Source organism: Tasmannia lanceolata, unplaced genomic scaffold, assembly GCF_043159265.1.
Source record: "Tasmannia lanceolata isolate RefF3 unplaced genomic scaffold, GAP_Taslan_0.1 ptg000020l, whole genome shotgun sequence".
Classification (NCBI taxonomy): Eukaryota; Viridiplantae; Streptophyta; class Magnoliopsida; order Canellales; family Winteraceae; genus Tasmannia; species Tasmannia lanceolata.
Genome location: NW_027518697.1, coordinates 10,056,522 through 10,077,081, shown reverse-complemented (window position 1 = coordinate 10,077,081; position 20,560 = coordinate 10,056,522). Strand labels below are relative to the sequence as shown.

Genomic DNA, 20,560 nt, shown 5'->3' with positions numbered 1-20,560 from the left:
GTACTTTTCTCATTGGCTGGTACTATGCAAAAGCTATTAACAGAATACCAGCCAGTCAAAAGTTTAAAATAAATAGTATATCATTACTGAAACAGGGTAAAGCAGATGAACGACTCAAGCCTGTGATTGTCCAAGTTTCTATTGTGGAAGTATAAACATTCTCGTTTCCTTAATATAAAAAGTAAGTCAAGTCCGTTGTAATCAAGACCGTTGATCTAGTAGATCATCATAAGGTGACTAATGTGATCCTGATCACATGATGAATGGACATCCCATTGATAAGATACGGTTTAGATCAATGGCTAGAATCGTTTAATACAGAGGAAGTGATTGTTAAGTAACCAAACAGTATACATTTGGCGCAAGAGAGGAGGCCCAACATTATACAGTCTCATTCATACAAGCAGAAGCTTAAAATACTAATCTCATCACATTCAAAACTGTGAGATCACTCACAACATTTGTTTTCCCTCTTTTTGATTTAACTAGAAACTATAGTTAGTATATCATTTACTCCGGTGACTCGCCCTCTGACTCACCTTTTAACTCATCATCTTGGAAAAGGTCTCTCTGAACGGGAACATGTTTTAGCTGCTGAGATGATATAACATTTGCAATGGCTTTCAGAGCTGCAGATGCCCGGTCATTGCTCAGTGATTGATCTTCATCTGCTTCAGAATTTTCAGGCAGGATGATTTCTTCTTGTTTTGGCGGGGGGACGAAAAAGGGAATCCTACCTCTCTGCCAGTCATGGAGGACCATTTTTGCCGCAGTCATCAAATCAGGTTCGCCGCCCTGAAAGAAAAAAAAAAAAAAAACAACAGAGAGTAAACAAAGATTTTCAAATCCTTTGGTACTATATTAATTAGTTGTATTATTATTTTCAGCAGGACCTTAAAAAGAATATAGCAGTTGCGCTATCAAGGTCGATCTTATATATAAGCTGTAGCAATGGCAGTTTATTTTCTAATAATTTGCAAATATAAATGGACACATTTATGATATACCCTAAATTCATCTTATGGGAAATGACAGCAGGACAACATAGAAGATTGAGGCTAGACAATGCAAAGGGATGGAAGCTGTGCTTTCGATCATGAAGGCATGTGGAAAAAAATGAAAGGAACATGGGAGAAACAGCAAAAACAATCACCCATCACCCTGAAAAGAAAACAAAACAAAATGCAGAGGAAGACCCAGGGTCCTTGAACTCAATATAGAAAACTGTTCCTGCGCTCGAGCGCATATGAGCTATCTGCGCTAGCGTCGTGAAAAATCATGTGCGCCCCACATGATTTGGATGATTCAAAGCATTCATTTGAAAGGCCCTTACACAGATAGGGTGTGTACAAAAAATCAGCTGCATAGGATGATCCTAACCCTTCCATTTGTGGAGGTTAAAAATGGGCAGCTTTGTGGATGTTTAAATCTGTCCATTTTAACCTCCACAAATGGAAGGGTTAGGATCATCCTATAGGGCTGATTTTTTGTACACACCCTATCCATCTTTGGACCGTCCAAATGAATGCTTTGGAACATTTAAAAAAACAAGTGGACCCACATGACTTTTTAAGCTTGAGAGCAGATAAGCTATAGGTGCTCAAGCGCAGGAACAGTCACCATTATATCCATCCATGCCCCTTTTTTGTGGTTTATGGGACTTTAGAGTTTTTTTCAAAGGATGGAAACATACCCGTATAAAAATTAAAACAAAAGCTTGATTATATGATAGGTATAAAGCACGTCATGTATCAAAAGGTTATAATCAACACTGGACTAGACTATAATTATGGGGAGTGATGTTCAAGAAATAGAAAGGGTGAAAGACAGCTTGGTTCAAAATTTCAAATAAAAAGGATCTCACGGAATTGAAATTTCTGCTGAGATTAAGCGAACGAAGGAACGAGTGGCATCAACCCAAAGAAAATAATACATCACATATCTTAAAAAGTTTGGAATGATGAATTGCAAGTCAAATAGTACCCCTATTGTTTATAATAAAAAGATGACTGTCTAGTGTTTGGATCTTCGGCCTAGTTTACATTTGAATATCTTGCAACAATGACATCTTCATGGAGACACCTTTAACAGAAAAAAGTCATTACCTGTAGATCCTTTGATGCGTCTCCTAATCCTCTTTGTTACTTTTAGATGTTTCTTTATGTGATCATGCAGAGATGCTAACAGTACAGATTTACTGCATATTTGATGTCAGGTCTAGTGAATGTGATACTGAAGAGCGCTTACCATACTAGTCACAGTACATAAGAGGATCTCTTTATCTTTTCTCCTTCCTTATCTTTAAAAAATATATAAAAAGATGACTGGTAAGGAAAGAGAAAAGATAAAGAGATCCTCTTATGTACTGTGACTAGTATCGTAGGCGCTCTTCAGTATCACATTCACTAGACCTGACATCAAATATGCAGTAAATCTGTACCGTTAGCATCTGCATGATCACAGAGAAACATCTAAAAGTACAATGAGGATTAGGAGACGCATCAAAGGAACCACAGGTATTGACTTTTTTCTGTGAGAGGCGTCTCCATGAAGATGTCATTGTTGCAAGATATTCAAATGTAAACTAGGCAGAAGATCCAAACCCTAGACAGTCCGTTGTAGGTTTCTGTTATAAGATGAGCAGTTGGTTAGTTTGTTGGGGTAGCAAGAAGCAGAGGACAGTAGCCAAATCCAATGCAAAAGCAGAGGACAATATCATTGCAACCATCACAGATCAGACATGCATACCCTTTTCTGTGACAACAAGAGTACCATTATGATGTCACAAAACCCAGTGTTCCATGCCGGAACTCAGCACAATGAGTTACTTTCATTTTATTTGTAAGAAGGGAGAGAATATTGAGATAAACCCAGTGCATGTCTCCCGTAAGGACCAAGTAGCAGATGTGTGCACCAAAGGATTGACTGGAAAGCACCAGACTGACTCAATTGATAAGCTGAAAATGACATACCAGCTTGAAGGAGACTGCTAGAGATTTCATGGGTAAATATGCATATTTAGTAATTATGTGTCGTTAATATAAAAATAACACTATAGCTCTTAGTCAAATCAATAAGAATATAAACCCCACGATTTGATCTCCATCTTGATCTTCTACTTTACAGAATTTACAATTTGCATGTTGGGTTTCATGAGGTCCCTATGTTTGACAGATTATATCTATGTCTGACTCAGACACATGTTAGTGCAAGTCATATTGACATTAATAAGGAGAAAGTGAAAAATAATAATCAGCAGACTTGAGATAACTACAGAATGTATTAGAATGAAAATGTGGATAGCAAATCGAATTAATATTGCACATGCAATCTAAACACCAAATGAAAATCGAAATATTGAAGAATTAATCAATTGACAGTTCGGTGTTTGAAAAGCTTATGATGTAGTCTGTCCTTTCTAGTTTCTCAATCACCCAATCAAGAGGTTCAAGTCTTTGGAGTGCTTGAGTATCTCAAGCACTTGATCCAAGTCCTTTTTTTTCAGATTCTATAAAATTGAATTTACTCCTGAAACTCAATCTGAATTTTAAGCCAAGTCATCAAGCACATGTTTTTCATGAACACAATCCAATTTTCAAACTCTGTTCCGTATAATTGCTGAAGCCCATACAACGGGAGCATACCTTCAAAAGCTTGCCTGATAATTTGCATAGCTGAACAAGAAAGTCGTTGTCATCAACCCTGCAAATAGCAGTAAGATATAGTTACCACAGCGGCATAAAACTGGAGCATCAACAGAAAACAGATAGTAAGATATTTTAATGACCCTAATCAACAAGGAATCATGAGATTCCATAGTGAGTGGCATCATAAACAAAAGCTTCATTCAACTGTGAATAAAAATTAAAATTGACTTGCCCAGCATAAGTTCCATCCAAAAACATGTGACTTTTCAAGACTAAAATACATTAAGAACAAACAGGACAAAAGGTACTGCGTTAGATACAGTCAAGTAAATCGAAACCTTGATGCCTCTCAGTCAAGAAGAGAAGAGCCTGAAGTTCCATTTTTTTTTTTTTTTAATCATAACCTGAAGTTCCAAAATTAAACTTTAATGTACAAAAATTGACAAGGACAAAAATTATAGTGAAGGAATACCCCATGTTACAAAATTTAGCTATTGTTGAAGTAATTGAAATCAGTCAGGGATTGGGAATGGTTGTCTTTTTCCAAAAAAATGAAAAAAGTTCCACTTCCAGGCAAGTCGATGAAAAACTTGTAAGAACCGTTATTTAAAGAAATTGAAAGATAGAGAAAAAGAACAAAAAAATTAAACAAATTTCAGGGGAGTAACGGATGTATATCACTCAAACAATGATTAAGACCGTGAAATAGGTTTTTTTGGATGGATAAGCATTCAAATTCTGAACAGAGAGGGGCCTCAAAAATCTTTAAACTTACTAAATAGCCTTCCCAATCAATGGGAAAAAAAAACGAAATAAAGTTTCATTTTCCACCTATCGTAAACTTGACAGGTAATCCAATGCTTTAGTCAACTGATTGTTTCAAAAGCCCTCTAAACAAGCAGTTTTGAAGACTCACTGGGTCATCCTAGCAAAACAGATGAAATACTGAATACCAAATCTTTGATATTTGAACACTTTTTATTGGCACGTTACGAGAATTTCTTGAAAAATTTGGCATGTTTCCTTATACCATCTCAAGGTGATCTTGCAAAATTGAATGCGATGGCTTCGAGGTAAGCCATAAAATCTTGTGCCCACCATGATGATGACCCACCCATGGTCACAAATCTACTGTTCCGTTGGAAACCACTGTTTTTGTTTGGGAAACAAAAGACCAGGCATCCAAAAAAATCTTGCTAAAGCTACAGAGACACGTCAGCATTAACAAGTCCAGATTTGTAAATGCATGTAAAGGAAGATTTCTAGGATAGATCTTGATTGAGTGATAATGAGATCTTAAACCATATTAACAAATAGCATGACAAGTGTGCACCGTAGAGAGATTAAAGAGACTGGAAAATGTGAGATCATACCAATCTTGTATTTTGTATGCTCTCCGCAGATGCTCCTTCTTCACACGCTTCAGAACTTCTCCAATATGTTCAGAGGCATCTTCCAAGTTCGCAACACGTACCTAGTCATGAAGCCCAAGAAGCATGTGAACAGATTATTAAAAGCTTTGGAGTTTGGAGGAATATTCAAGAACACAAACTTTTTTTCTTTTTCTTTTCTTTTTTTGAATGATAAGAACACAATCTTATTTTCCAATCTATTAGATGTAACACCATTTCTGCAAGTTATGAATGTGAATTCATAAATTTACAAAGGATATTTGTTTTATAGTTTTTTAAGCATGCTATTAAAAGTTTCTACAAATTAGATCTTCAGAACATTCAGGTCATTTTAGAATTCTACAATCATTTGGGCAGCAAACAACTTGTATTTTTCTTTACAGAAAACTTCAGATTACTCAGGGCACTGGTTTGAGAATTACATAATAATATTGACAGCAGTACTTAAAGAAGAAATAATATTTTTTCTAGCTTAAAACCTGACTAGTATGATTGATATGGCTGCTTTTGTACTTGCACCAAGCTTACAAAGCTAGGTTTTGAATGTAACAGTAAAGCTCAAAATGTATAGAAGCAGCCCACCCTTTTCTCTACATATTCAGGTTAAGAAGGCTTTTTTAAAGCATAAAAACTTTATTGATAGATGGCACAACGGAATGAAGTCTGTCAAACAACCACTTACTCCGAAGGCATTATTTAATCTTTTATAATTTAACACTCCCCCTCACGTGTAATAACCGGTAAAAATATATATTAAAAATATATATTAAAAATAGTCACTATGCAAGATTACTATTTAGAATTACTATTTAAAATACTATTCAAAACTACTATTCACAGTAGGACCCACCGAGTACTATTTACAAGTGGGACCCACATCAGCGGGCCCCATACAGCGGGTCCCACACAAGCGGGTCCCACATCAGCGGATCCAACGCCAGCGGGTCCCACATCAGCGGGCCCCACACAAGTAGGTCCCACATCAGCGGGTCCCACACGAGCGGGCCCCACGACCAGCGGGTCCTACCACCAGCGGGACCCATCCCTAGTGGAAACGAAAATATCATCGCACCGACGAAAATAATAATAAAAAAATGCAAAAATACTATTGACCGACAAAATTAATAATAAAAAAATATTATTAACTATGCAAAATACTGTTAACCGACGAAAATAATAATTTAAAATAGTAAATAGTTTTTACTATGCAAAAGTACTATGCAAAAATACTATTGACCGACAGAAATAATAATTTAAAATAGTAAATAGTCTTTACTATGCAAAAAGTACTATGCAAAAAAATGTCTATAAATAGAGGAGGAGGAGGAGAAGAAAAGGAGAAGAGAAGAGAAGAGAAGAGAAGAGAGAGAGAGAGAGGAAGAGAAGAGAAGAAAGAGAAAGAGGAAGAGAGAGAGAGAAGAAGGAAAAAGAAAATCCACTACCAAGTAAGTCTTTTATAATAGTCTCTCTTTCATGGTTGGTTCTACCACCTAAATTATTTAATGATCTCTTTCAATGGTTGGTTCTACCACCTAAATTATTTAATGATCTCTTTCATGGTTGGTTCTACCACCTACCTATATTTTATTTGAAGTAATGGTTGGTTTTACCACCTATATGGATAAAGTAATGGTTGGTTCTACCACCTATATACTTAACGGTGAAATACTAGCATAGTAACCGTAAAGTAAACTTTATCAACTTATGGTGAAATGAATAGTGACATGATGGGGCCCACATAAATAGTGACATGATGGGGCCCACATAAATAGTGACATGCGGGGCCCACATAAATAGTGACATGATGGGGCCCACATGAATAGTAGCATGTGGGGCCCACATGAATAGTGAACACAGGGAACCTTATTTTAGGACATAAATGGACACAAAAAGGACAAGTGTTGTCTGTGTGATATTAAAAGGACCTAGACTAAAATAAGTTGACCTATTTCACTTATTTGCCTACAGGAGCCATCTCGTCCTACTGCGACTATAAGAAAAGGCAGGTGACAACTAGACCTTGTCTTGTAATGGTGTTCAATATAATTGTCTATGCAATGTAAGCAGGTGACAGCTAGACCTTGTCTTGTAATGGTATTCAATATAATTGTCTATGCAATGTAGCTCTGCTTATAAATTGCCTGATAAATACCTGCTTAGTGAATTTATACTCGCTTGCCTGGAATCAAATGAATTGAAATGAATGCTGGAATCAAATGAATTGAAATGAATGCAGGAAGAAAGGCAAAGGTAAGTAATTGCATACATGTTGCATACATGGGGGAGAGTGAAGGGGAACATAAGGGTGTGGTGGAATCATCCTGGGACCTAAGGTCCAAAGGCCAACGCGAGAAGCGTGTACTGCCTTTCGTTGGCAAACCAACCAAAAAGGGAAAGTATCCCCGAGGGATAGTATCCCCGGCTCGGCAAATGCGAGACCGTAATCCAAGTCCATAACGTCACTACCTTCAGACAGGGGTAGTGGTTAGCCGTGCGGCAAGGACACCGGCAGAAAAAAATAAAAGAAAATGAAAAAGTCAGAAAAGAACTGACAGAAAAATAAATGGGGGAAAAGCCGGATGTACCTGGGGAATGTGCTGTCTCATTTTATAAAATTGTTGCATACATGCATACATAGCATACATTGAAATTATTGTCACTCCTTTGATTTATATTGCCATGGGCATTGTAATCTTTATTCTAGACATTATTGAAATGTGGATTTTATTGTATGCACTGTTATTATTGTCTCTTTTACTTTGCTCGGTCTTTGGATGACCCTGCTTTGACGTTGATTCCTCCACCACAGGGGTTGAGGCATTAGATGGCGGAGCATTTGCAAATGAAGGAACCATGGGATAAGGGACTGTGTGATCAGAGAGTTCGTTCCTGGAGTCCTTGCATTTTGACGTCTTACGTCATGTATCATTTTTAAGTTGTAATAAGATTCTATCGGGATCGTCGTTGATGCTTGTATAAAAAAAAAAAAAAATATTTCCATGATTTTTACTTTCTTTTGCTCGTAGCGACACGACGGAAATCGGGTCGTTACAGTTGTGGTATCAGAGCCGTACCTCCTCTAGTACGATCTGCCAACAAGGACGTTGGGCCCTTTAAGGGGGTGGATTGTAATAGTCCCACATCGGAAGCGGAGAGAGAAAGTTCCTGGATTATATGTTGTAGACCCCATTCCCGGGTTTACGGAAAATCTGGTGCTTGAGGGTTGAGTCGTTAATTTGGGTTAGATAGGTGACATATGATGTGTCACATTTCATGGGTCAACCGAAAAATTCGAACGAGATAGGAGAACTATCCTAAAAACTTTAGTAAGTAAACAATTGCTTAGAGACTTCATGGTACCTCAAGATTTTAGTTGAAAAATAAAAAGATTTCCTTCTAACCATGGCAGTTTGTTTAAACTACGGAGACCCTAATCACAGGAAGAGGGACTGCCCTAAGGCAGCAACTTATATTCAGAATCGTCCGACACTGAGGTACAGGATGGAGCGACTGAAGGTCAGAAATTTATATTATAAAATTATTACCCTGTTACAATTGACAGCTATATTTAGTTGGAAATTTCATTAAAAGCCTGGATTATGGGAAAAAGGATATGGATTTTGGGAAAAATGATCGTTAGATGGATTTCACGAGGAATCGATTTTAATCATAAAAAAATAGATGATCATGAATCTGTCATGCGTTGGGATAATAATTAACAAAGATATTTTGAATTTTGGGATGATGATTTATGAGTATGTTGTGAAATTTGAAGATGTCTGAAAATTGAAGATGATGATGACATAATACATTGAGATTTTATCAACAAAGATATTTTGAATTATGAAGATTTTCCTTAAGAATGGTGATATTTTATATAGTATGTTACAACCTCTGACAACCTTGTCGTGAGCTAGAAGAAATTTCAAGAAGAGAAAGGATTGCAGCAAATGATTGAAATTTCCTCTGACTCCGAGGAAGAACCTGAAGAACAAGAACTTGAAGCGAGAAAGCCACAAGAAGAGGAACCAGGGGAGGAGATGAAACAAAAGTATCATCATCTAACGGTATGTCCAATTTCGAGAAACGAAATTTTCATTAAGGAGGGTAGAATGTAATAACCGGTAAAATATATATATATATATATATATATATATATATATATATATATATATATATATAAGGTATGTCCAATTTCGAGGACGAAATTTTCATTAAGGGGGGTAGAATGTAATAACCGGTAAAAATATATATTAAAAATATATATTAAAAATAGTCACTATGCAAGATTACTATTTAGAATTACTATTTAAAATACTATTCAAAACTACTATTCACAGTAGGACCCACCGAGTACTATTTACAAGTGGGACCCACATCAGCGGGCCCCATACAGCGGGTCCCACACAAGCGGGTCCCACATCAGCGGATCCAACGCCAGCGGGTCCCACATCAGCGGGCCCCACACAAGTAGGTCCCACATCAGCGGGTCCCACACGAGCGGGCCCCACGACCAGCGGGTCCTACCACCAGCGGGACCCATCCCTAGTGGAAACGAAAATATCATCGCACCGACGAAAATAATAATAAAAAAATGCAAAAATACTATTGACCGACAAAATTAATAATAAAAAAATATTATTAACTATGCAAAATACTGTTAACCGACGAAAATAATAATTTAAAATAGTAAATAGTTTTTACTATGCAAAAGTACTATGCAAAAATACTATTGACCGACAGAAATAATAATTTAAAATAGTAAATAGTCTTTACTATGCAAAAAGTACTATGCAAAAAAATGTCTATAAATAGAGGAGGAGGAGGAGAAGAAAAGGAGAAGAGAAGAGAAGAGAAGAGAAGAGAGAGAGAGAGAGGAAGAGAAGAGAAGAAAGAGAAAGAGGAAGAGAGAGAGAGAAGAAGGAAAAAGAAAATCCACTACCAAGTAAGTCTTTTATAATAGTCTCTCTTTCATGGTTGGTTCTACCACCTAAATTATTTAATGATCTCTTTCAATGGTTGGTTCTACCACCTAAATTATTTAATGATCTCTTTCATGGTTGGTTCTACCACCTACCTATATTTTATTTGAAGTAATGGTTGGTTTTACCACCTATATGGATAAAGTAATGGTTGGTTCTACCACCTATATACTTAACGGTGAAATACTAGCATAGTAACCGTAAAGTAAACTTTATCAACTTATGGTGAAATGAATAGTGACATGATGGGGCCCACATAAATAGTGACATGATGGGGCCCACATAAATAGTGACATGCGGGGCCCACATAAATAGTGACATGATGGGGCCCACATGAATAGTAGCATGTGGGGCCCACATGAATAGTGAACACAGGGAACCTTATTTTAGGACATAAATGGACACAAAAAGGACAAGTGTTGTCTGTGTGATATTAAAAGGACCTAGACTAAAATAAGTTGACCTATTTCACTTATTTGCCTACAGGAGCCATCTCGTCCTACTGCGACTATAAGAAAAGGCAGGTGACAACTAGACCTTGTCTTGTAATGGTGTTCAATATAATTGTCTATGCAATGTAAGCAGGTGACAGCTAGACCTTGTCTTGTAATGGTATTCAATATAATTGTCTATGCAATGTAGCTCTGCTTATAAATTGCCTGATAAATACCTGCTTAGTGAATTTATACTCGCTTGCCTGGAATCAAATGAATTGAAATGAATGCTGGAATCAAATGAATTGAAATGAATGCAGGAAGAAAGGCAAAGGTAAGTAATTGCATACATGTTGCATACATGGGGGAGAGTGAAGGGGAACATAAGGGTGTGGTGGAATCATCCTGGGACCTAAGGTCCAAAGGCCAACGCGAGAAGCGTGTACTGCCTTTCGTTGGCAAACCAACCAAAAAGGGAAAGTATCCCCGAGGGATAGTATCCCCGGCTCGGCAAATGCGAGACCGTAATCCAAGTCCATAACGTCACTACCTTCAGACAGGGGTAGTGGTTAGCCGTGCGGCAAGGACACCGGCAGAAAAAAATAAAAGAAAATGAAAAAGTCAGAAAAGAACTGACAGAAAAATAAATGGGGGAAAAGCCGGATGTACCTGGGGAATGTGCTGTCTCATTTTATAAAATTGTTGCATACATGCATACATAGCATACATTGAAATTATTGTCACTCCTTTGATTTATATTGCCATGGGCATTGTAATCTTTATTCTAGACATTATTGAAATGTGGATTTTATTGTATGCACTGTTATTATTGTCTCTTTTACTTTGCTCGGTCTTTGGATGACCCTGCTTTGACGTTGATTCCTCCACCACAGGGGTTGAGGCATTAGATGGCGGAGCATTTGCAAATGAAGGAACCATGGGATAAGGGACTGTGTGATCAGAGAGTTCGTTCCTGGAGTCCTTGCATTTTGACGTCTTACGTCATGTATCATTTTTAAGTTGTAATAAGATTCTATCGGGATCGTCGTTGATGCTTGTATAAAAAAAAAAAAAAATATTTCCATGATTTTTACTTTCTTTTGCTCGTAGCGACACGACGGAAATCGGGTCGTTACATCACGTGTGGCCCCTCTTTTTTTGGGGTGGCCTACACGTGGCACATGTGGCCTCTCTTTTGGGTTTGGCCATTGCTTGTGGATTTTTTACTAACAAGGAGGTTTGAACTCACAACCTTTGGCTCTGATACCATGTCAAACGACCACTTACACCAGAAGGCGTTATTTAATCTTTTATACTTTAAAAAAGTCAAATACATCAAGGGTGGTGAGCACCAAAATAAAAAGAGAATATATCTCAAAATCTCTTCCTTATCAAGATCATCAATGCCATTCACTTCTCTTGACACAAAAATAATGTAAAGTCTAATGCTAAATTGCTTACAATTGATTTATCAATAAAAATGTCACTAATCAGAAAATAAACACCGCATCTGCATTTAGTATTTCATCGAAAATAAAGGCCAGTCCCTAAGGGCCAAGATCATTGGAAAATATTCACTTTAACGGTTATTACATTGAGTGAATCTCCCTCCAAGATAAGAATCTGTCAAGGAAGAAGAGACAATGCTTAAACTTTCCAACAAAGCTTAATCATAACCTACGTTAGACTTTTTAAGGCCATCAAGGAAAAAACCACTAACCTCTACTACTAGAAATGAAACCACCAATCCCGAAGGCCATACATTCCCATCGAACCTCTGATCAGAGTTCGGCTAAAAAGAACCCAATAGATGCTTCTTCCACCTCTCGCAATAAAGGCTCAATGGATAATGGAGTTTTATATGCCTTGCACAATCTTCTCCTCCAATGCCATTTCTTCACAAGATATCTCACTCTTTTACCTCTAAATACTTCACAATCACAAAATAAATAATTTTCCACAACCCCTAAAACCTATCCATTGAAAATCCCCACTACCAAATCTTGGAACACCCACAATAAGCCAAAGGGGTTTAGATATTGATTCCAAAGCCATTTTGCCAGTGCACAATAGACGGAGATAAAAGTAGCCCCCTAGCCACATTACCCGTCATGGACATATTGAGAAACCTCAGCTTCCTATTGTAAAGATGATGCAAGAGAATTCCATCCATCTTCCCTATCTAACTAAAGATACCTCAGCTTCCTATGCTAAAGATAATGAAAGAGAATTCCATCCATCTTCCCTATCTAACTAAAGACGCTTGAAAAAAGAGTCGGAGGAAAAATCATATCGGGACTCGTACCTCCACATTGTTTTATCCCCCCCTAGCCACATTGCCCGTCATGGACATATTAAGAAACCTCAGCTTCCTATTGTAAAGATGATGCAAGAGAACTCCATCCATCTTCCCTATCTAACTAAAGATACCTCGGCTTCCTATGCTAAAGATAAGAGAATTTCATCCATCTTCCCTCTCTTAACTAAAGATGCTTGAAAAAAGAGTCGGAGGAAAAATCATATCGGGACTCGTACCTCCACATTGTTTTATCCACCCTGCTCTAATAGTATACACCCCGTCTGATGTCTGATTTGTCATCAGCTCCGTGTAACTCCCTTATATTTCTTCTCAAAACCATGGTTTTAAATTTTGACCGATATCTGAAATTTCGGTCGAAATTTTGATTTTTCCGAAATTTCACCCAAAAATCCTGTTTTTTAAATTAATTTAATATTCCACCGAAATTTCGACCGAAATTACCGAAATTTCAGCCGAAATTTAATATTGAATAAAATATTATTTTCTTTGTTGTACCGGATTTCGGTCGAAATTTCGAAATTTCAGGGTCCGAAACCGGGTACCGAAACCGAAATTTTAAACCATGCTCAAAACTAAATTCCATAGACTACCCTATATGGCTATATCCCATTACCAAAGAACTCTCCCCAATCAACATTCTTACTAGACACTAGATAATATAAAAACACCCATTAGTTCCTCTGTCCAAAAGTTTTCCCAAAGACTCAATCGATCACCCACCTCTACCCTATCCTTAATTCCCTTACCAATAGACTCCTTGAGCTTCTTAATGGACCCCACACCCAAAAATCTCTCCCCTACGAATGGAATGGCAGCCCACTCCCAACCCTTCTACATTCATACCGTAGGGCAACTACCTTCCTCCGCAAGGTTTATGTTTCCTCACCGAATCTCAGCAACCACTTGCCCGACGAAGCTAAGTTTCTCTCTTTAATTCTCCACAACCCTGAAACTTTTCTTGTAATTGTGAACGTCCTACTTAGATGGAATCAATTCTAATTGATCTACCTTGGGAATCCTGAACAACGGCATGAAGCAAACTAGGAGGCTAGCCATAGTAAACTTAATTAAGATAACATGCCCCCTAAGGAAACTCTACTTGCATACTTCCACATCAATTCCATAAAAAAATGATACGCCACATGAGTCCAAAGGGCTTTGGAAGGATGGGCACTCCTAAAGAGGGCTCAAGGCACATTTTAGGAACTTTCCTATATTTTGCAAATCATTCACCCAAAACATTCTCCTCCACTTGAACTGACGACAAGGCTCCTAGCCAAGTTGAGGTCCAACAAAGTTTTATAACACATTTAAATATACCAGAGGTTTATAGCTAAGTTGATCGAGGTGGGAAAAAAGGGACGAAAATCATCCATGAATTGAAGAAGTGTACAAAGCCTTGGGTCACATCCTTTAAAGCCATATAAAGTTTGTAGTCTTCTATATTCATAACAATTCTAATGAGCTCCTTGACTATTATGGATCCCCTGGCTGCAACCCTCCATAATTACAGAAAAAAAACCACTAGATAAACATAACAAAGAAGAAATAAGATATATAAACACAAGCCCAAAAACACCGTTGAAATGATAAAATACTACTACCCAAGACCATCTGAAACCTAAAATGACTCGACTATAATCTTGCAAATGCTATGCACTAAGCTAATCAACGTAACATCCTTGATTGATGGGGGCATTCACGACAAGAAGTCGACAGCCAAGTCAAGCTGGGACGACTCCTAGTCAAGTGGGGGCCATGTGGCATTCCCATTCCCACTCCCACTCCCACTCCCTATTAGACCACAGCGTGAAGCAACAAGAGAAGTGAGGAGTAAATTTGTCGTTGTGAGATGCTTGACTTTGGTCAAACTGTTAATGTCAATTTCCACCTTCTTTGGAGTGTTCATAGCCAAGGGGAGGGGGCACTTGAGTTAGTCGAAAGATTGTGCTTTGTTCTATTTGTGTCAGGATTCCATGTTTAGCTGCTTTTGAGTTTTGAATAAAAATTAGAAAGTTAGGTTTCTAAACCAAGTATAGGAAGTCAAGTTACAGTTAGTTTCTATATCAATTATTTCGGATTTTAATTAATTGAAGAGTCTTTAGTTTCCATTTCAGTTCTTGACTCTTGAGTCCTAATTAGACATCCAAGGCAAGTAGGCAACTGAAAGTTGGTGCGGATTTTTGTTTCCAAATTAGAAACTCAGCTCCCTAGTCCCTACGCAAGCTAAGGGAAGCCTCTAGAATCGAGTGGATTTCTATATATGTAGGCCGATGTCCATTCTCTTCACATGGAATGTAAATAAAAATTTAAACTTGCAAATGTGCATTTAGATGTGATATCCTCCTTTGGATCTTGGATCTTGGTGTGATGCCTTGTTCAAACCTAGTGGCATGATGCCCTAGGGTACCTCTGTGTGATGCCCGGGTGAGTTATCTTTTCTCTCTTTTTTTGAAATGGTAAGTGATCTTTTCTCTTTTCTAAATTAAGATTCTTCTAGTTTCTCTAATTTTTGTTTTTTTTGCTTCCAATCTTTGTTTCTTGCCTTGGAAAATTTCGGTGTTCTTTCTCATACAATTGGGGAGTGTTTTTAAGTGTTCCTTTCAATTTTGTGTGCTCAACAATTTTATGGCCAGAACTACGGTCAGAGCTAGTTAGATCTCCTCCCTTCTTGCTGAATCATTCAAATTTGTAGTAAAAGAAAATGTTTGAGCGTTGGATCTTGTTCGAATTTTCTGGACATTTAAAATTGTAATAAAGATTGATATTCACACCCCTAGCGGTCCTAAATCATTGCTATTTTCAAACATCTCTACCGATCTCCTAGGATTCCACCTAGTTCACCGTTCCTTAACAAATCAGTCCTTATTTGTTTTCTCATTTTTGAAGGGCCAGAGATTTTATTAAAGATAAAAAGAAGAAAATCCACAACCGAGGTGGTCGATACATCAAGACAACACAAAAGGCTAACAGAAAAAAAAGTCATGGGGGCAAAAGTCAAAGATATCCAATCCAGTTTTGTCGATTCCAGAACGGGCTAGATGATCTGCCTCGCTATAAGCCGACCCCTGAACGTGTTGAAACTGAACTGGATGCCCCTCGATTCGATCCTGAATCACTTCAATCTTATCCACAAACCTACATAGGTGAGATCAGCTCCCATTCATCAATCTTAACATTGAGGGAGTTGCCTTCCACGATAAGTCTATCAAAGTCCCGGCTCTCTATAATCATGATTCCTTGCAACACCGCTCTTACTTCCACCTTATTGAAATCTGTAATCCAAATGAGGCTCGAAATGGCCCGCTCGATGACACCGGCCTCGTCTCTAAGGATTACCCCAATTCTTGGTTGCCAAGGGTTTACCTAAGCTTGATCCGTCAAAGTTTAACTTGACAAAGCTTGGTTCGCGGGGAGTCCACTTAGGGGTCCTCGTTTCATCCCTCTCCTTGCTTGAGCATATATCTCCCTCTAACACCGAATGATATCCGTACAAGAGATAAACTTAAATCAAGGCACAGTCTTTACACAGAAGATGGTAAGCGATATTATCTTCATGTAGATAAAATGAGGGCCTTTTGAGCAATTCTTGAAAATATGGTTGCCCTCTCCTTTCAGAGGACCTAAATGGTGGCACACAACATTACTCCCCAAAAGATCCTCCCTTTCCTTGGCCATGGAGCGTAAGACCAGCTGCAAAGAAGATCGATCAATTTGCGGGAAACACACAAAACACCCTGAATCTATTTAGAATGTGATTCCATACCTTTGTGGCTAGCCTGCAATGAAGCAGTAAATGATCCCTTGCTTCTCCTGCCACTACACAAGGTGCGAAATGATCTACAATGAGGGCTTTACTAATACATAGATCATCATCTGTCATGACCTTATCTTGGAAAGCCGTCCATCCAAATGCACAAACTCTGGACGGTATAGGGATGCTCCAGGTCGCAAAGAAGGCAAAGACGGGCAAGGAACAATTTGGTGGCATGACTTAACCGTGAAAACCCTAGATGAGTTTCAGATCCAAATGCTTTTGTCCCTGACAGTTTTCTTGATGTAAGGAGAATCAATATAGCCCAGAAGCCAAGCGACCTTGTCAATCTCTCTATCGAAGTTCCGCTTAAAATTAATTTTTTAAATGATCTACCCATCAACTCTCTTCATACAATCTTGCACCTGTGCTTCTTTATTATTAAGTATTAACCACTGCAAAGAGATAAAAGAAGATCTCAATCAAAGGTACCCATTTGCACCATCTGTCTTACCAAAAAAGAACTGTGGCCCCTTTGTATACTCTACAATTGATCCCTCCATAGAACAACTGCTTTTGCATCAAAATATCTCTACACACCGTCAAACCGTAGTTTATGTATTTGTCATCCAATATCAATTTGGCAATGCAGGCACCATGCTTTCAAAGCTCCAATAACTCTGATCCAGAGATGGTTCCTCTCCTCTCAATGTCTCCACAACCACTTCCCAAGCAAAGCTTTATTTACTACTCTCAAGTTTCGAAAACCAAGGCCGCCAACTTTGATAGGTTTACATACATCATTGAACCCACCCTACATTGACACCCAATGCACCTTCTTTTTTCCATAAAGTGGTGAGAGATACCTTTAGGCCCTCACTTATATAAATACTTGACCATAGTGCTTGAGAACTTCCATAAGATCTGTTTTGATCACATCCCAACAATATTGTAAAGAACGTCAACATAAGACCTTCATGGTTTATCCCTACCAATCTCAAGAACTCCATTTACAACCACCCCCTCTTACTTAGGACGAGTATAATAATTGAAATCCCACCAATCTCAGTCACAAGCTCATCCATGTTAAAGAACTTTTCAAAAGAACCAACTAAAGGTTCTCCTAAAATAGTCTCTGAAATGGTTGAAGTTGTGTCAACAGATTGGCAAAAAAAGATGCCACCAACGATGAAAACAAATAGTTGAAATTATTATTTCTTTCTACTACAAATACTGTAATAAATTTAAAAATAACAGAAAGGGTTTGAAATGTAAAGAATGCATATGTTTTTAGCCGTTCCAACCCATAGTGATACAACATATGTCCTAGTGCATCAAAACTGCTCTCATTTTTTTTTCTTTTTGAACATTTTGTGCACTAAAAACTACCCTCATTTTTTCCTTTACGAACATTTTGTATTTTCCATACATTTTATTGTTTATATATGAATAGTAGATCTTTATTTTAATATAATATGTGGGTGTATCAACTTGAAGTCAACTCCCAGTATTCATATCTATTCATATCTGATAGTGACATACATGTCCAAGTTACATAAATGAGAACCTAAATAAACAATAAAAAATAATTTACATGTACAATAAAGGTTCAAAACAACCATTCAAAAAATTAAAAATGAAGGTTCACAACAAATTTTACAGAAAAAAAAAAACAAAACAAAATTTACAAAAGTGGAAGCAGCAAGTACCTACCACACCCTTAAGGACAATATCTGTCTCAGAGTCACTGTTATGGTATACAACTCCAGGACAGTCAATCAAAAATATTCGTTTCGTGAGTGCAATGTATTGCCACACCTTAGTCTCTCCTGGAATTGGAGCCACTTTGCATACCTTGCAAACCGAAAAAAAAAAGGTGAAACAAAACCAAATTAGTAAGCAGAATTTCCTGCGTCATAAAAAGCAGTAGTAGACCTATAAAATATGGAAAAATAAGGGTGATGGATATTTAATTATCATGAGTTTTGCCATCATATAGAGAGAAAAACATCTCTAGCAAGCATTCTAGCAGTTAGTGTTATTTCACACCAGTAATTCAATTTCAGATACTAGCAAATAAATAAGGATTCAGTACTAATAAGTCATAGAGGAACATTTAAAGATGCTCTCAGCCTGTTTAAATCAAAGCCTTAAATGGAAATAAACCTAGACCATGGACATTCAATTTTATTTTCACCAAAAAATACATGGTTAAGTTACCTAGTTATCTAGTCATTCCCAAAAGGATTAAAGATACATGAAAACATCATACCACAATGATGGTAACCATTAACCAAGCAACTTCCATATAGAAATCCAATATGCACAACCTTCAATCAAGAAGAACGCTACTGTTGCTCACCCCACGATCTGTTTTCCACTCAAAACACTGTCAAATCCTAGATCATACACAAAAATATGTGGGCATGATCAGGTTCAGTTTTTTCCGCACATCACTGCCAAATAATACACAGAAGCATGTGTCATGATAAGGATCGTTGGTTTGGTGAGCCACCACAACATCACATGACGCTCGCAGCCCCTATAACAAACAAAAAATCCGTCCATTCAATCAAGGCCCCTTACTTGATAGAGTGGTTAACACAACAGCATTACCAGTCACAACAAGCATGTACCACATGTATGATGGAGAGTGCAAAAGGAGGGGCAAGCAGCATTTTTTTTTTTTTTGAATGGCAAATGATAATTCCTTGAAAAGGAGACCGAGGAGGTCCCATTAATTACAGAAACAAGAGAGGAACAATAAATAGGAAAAAAAACAGAAGACAAAGCAACCAGGGAGGAAGAAAGTCAAAAGGCTCGATACTATCCCTAGAGACACCCTCACTAGCCAGCTTGTCCGCCTCTGCATTCGCTGACCGCCTAGTGTGAATGAAGGAGATCGAAGAAGAACCAATTCTCTCTTTAATCTCACCAAATAGAGCAGCAAATCTCCAAGGAACAATCGGAGAGCCACCTAATCACATTGAGAGAGTCCCCTTCCACCACCACCTTATTTAGATCTTCATTGTGGAGCAACTTGATTCACATTGTGGAGGGGCAAGCAGCATTACCATGTGTCTTCAAATAAATGTTTAGAATTTCACACTTCAACTCAAAGCTAGCCCAAGTTGATTCGGATTCCCCAAGCCCTACGGAACAAGTGCAAACTCCACTTAGAATTGGAAAATCTTAAATTATGGTGGTCAAAGATTGATGTCGGATTAGAGACAAATTCTCCAGTGAAATCTACCATGTCAAAAAGAAAATCTCCAGTGAAATCCACACCATCAAGAAAAAATAAAACTATAGGAGAAATTCAGATCTATTGAAGCAAGAAAAGCTGAGTTATTGCAGTCCTTTAAAAAGGTTGAAGATGGCGTGAAAAATGACAATAGTAATGAGGCAAGTGGAGTGAAGAGGATGGAAGTCTCTTAGGAATTCGAGTTGGTCCTTCAATCAAAAGTTATAAGCTGGAGACAGAAGTCCAAGTATGTCTGGATGAAAGAGGGGTATAGGAACATTGTTCTTTTTCCCATCGAGTGGCCATACGCTAGGAGGAAAATGTGGTAAAATGAAAGAGGATCAATAGGGAAAAGGTCAAGAATGAAATTCTTCATTTTTATAGCAACCTTGACACAAAGGAAGGGGTTCGAAAACCTTTGCTGGAGGGAATTCCCTTTGACAGAGATGTCATCGGAGGCGGGAACAATTTTGGAGGCTGAATTAGAGAAGAGGAGGTGAAGAAGTCAGTGTTTTCCATAGACAAAGACAAGGCCTCGAGCTCTGATGAGTTCATTTTCGCTTTCTTCCAAGCAATGTGGGAGGTTAGGGATGATCTTATGAAGGTTATGGGAGAACTCTATGATAGAGGGATCCTAAGCAAAGAGATAAGGTCACATTTGTTACTCTCATCCCAAAAAGAGATGGTGGCAGGGAGCTTAAAGACTTTTGTCTAACTAGTTTGGCGGGGCAGCATATATAAAATTATAAGAGACTCTAGCCTAGAGG

At 37.9% G+C, this 20,560-nt stretch overlaps 1 protein-coding gene across 3 annotated transcripts in view; it reads right to left on the bottom strand.

Annotated features, from left to right (window-relative positions):
- Positions 1-275: 275 nt before the first annotated feature.
- The window catches only part of LOC143854460 (nuclear/nucleolar GTPase 2-like), a 30,063-nt gene continuing 9,778 nt past the window's right edge, over positions 276-20,560 (bottom strand). For all 3 annotated transcript variants that reach the window (XM_077364450.1, XM_077364449.1, XM_077364451.1), the window contains 4 exons: positions 18,263-18,403; positions 5,021-5,121; positions 3,645-3,702; positions 276-795 (listed from right to left, as the gene is read on the bottom strand). In XM_077364450.1, the coding sequence (XP_077220565.1) occupies positions 511-795; positions 3,645-3,702; positions 5,021-5,121; positions 18,263-18,403 (585 nt within the window). In that variant the 3' untranslated portion in view covers positions 276-510. The remainder of the gene's footprint in view (positions 796-3,644; positions 3,703-5,020; positions 5,122-18,262; positions 18,404-20,560) is intronic.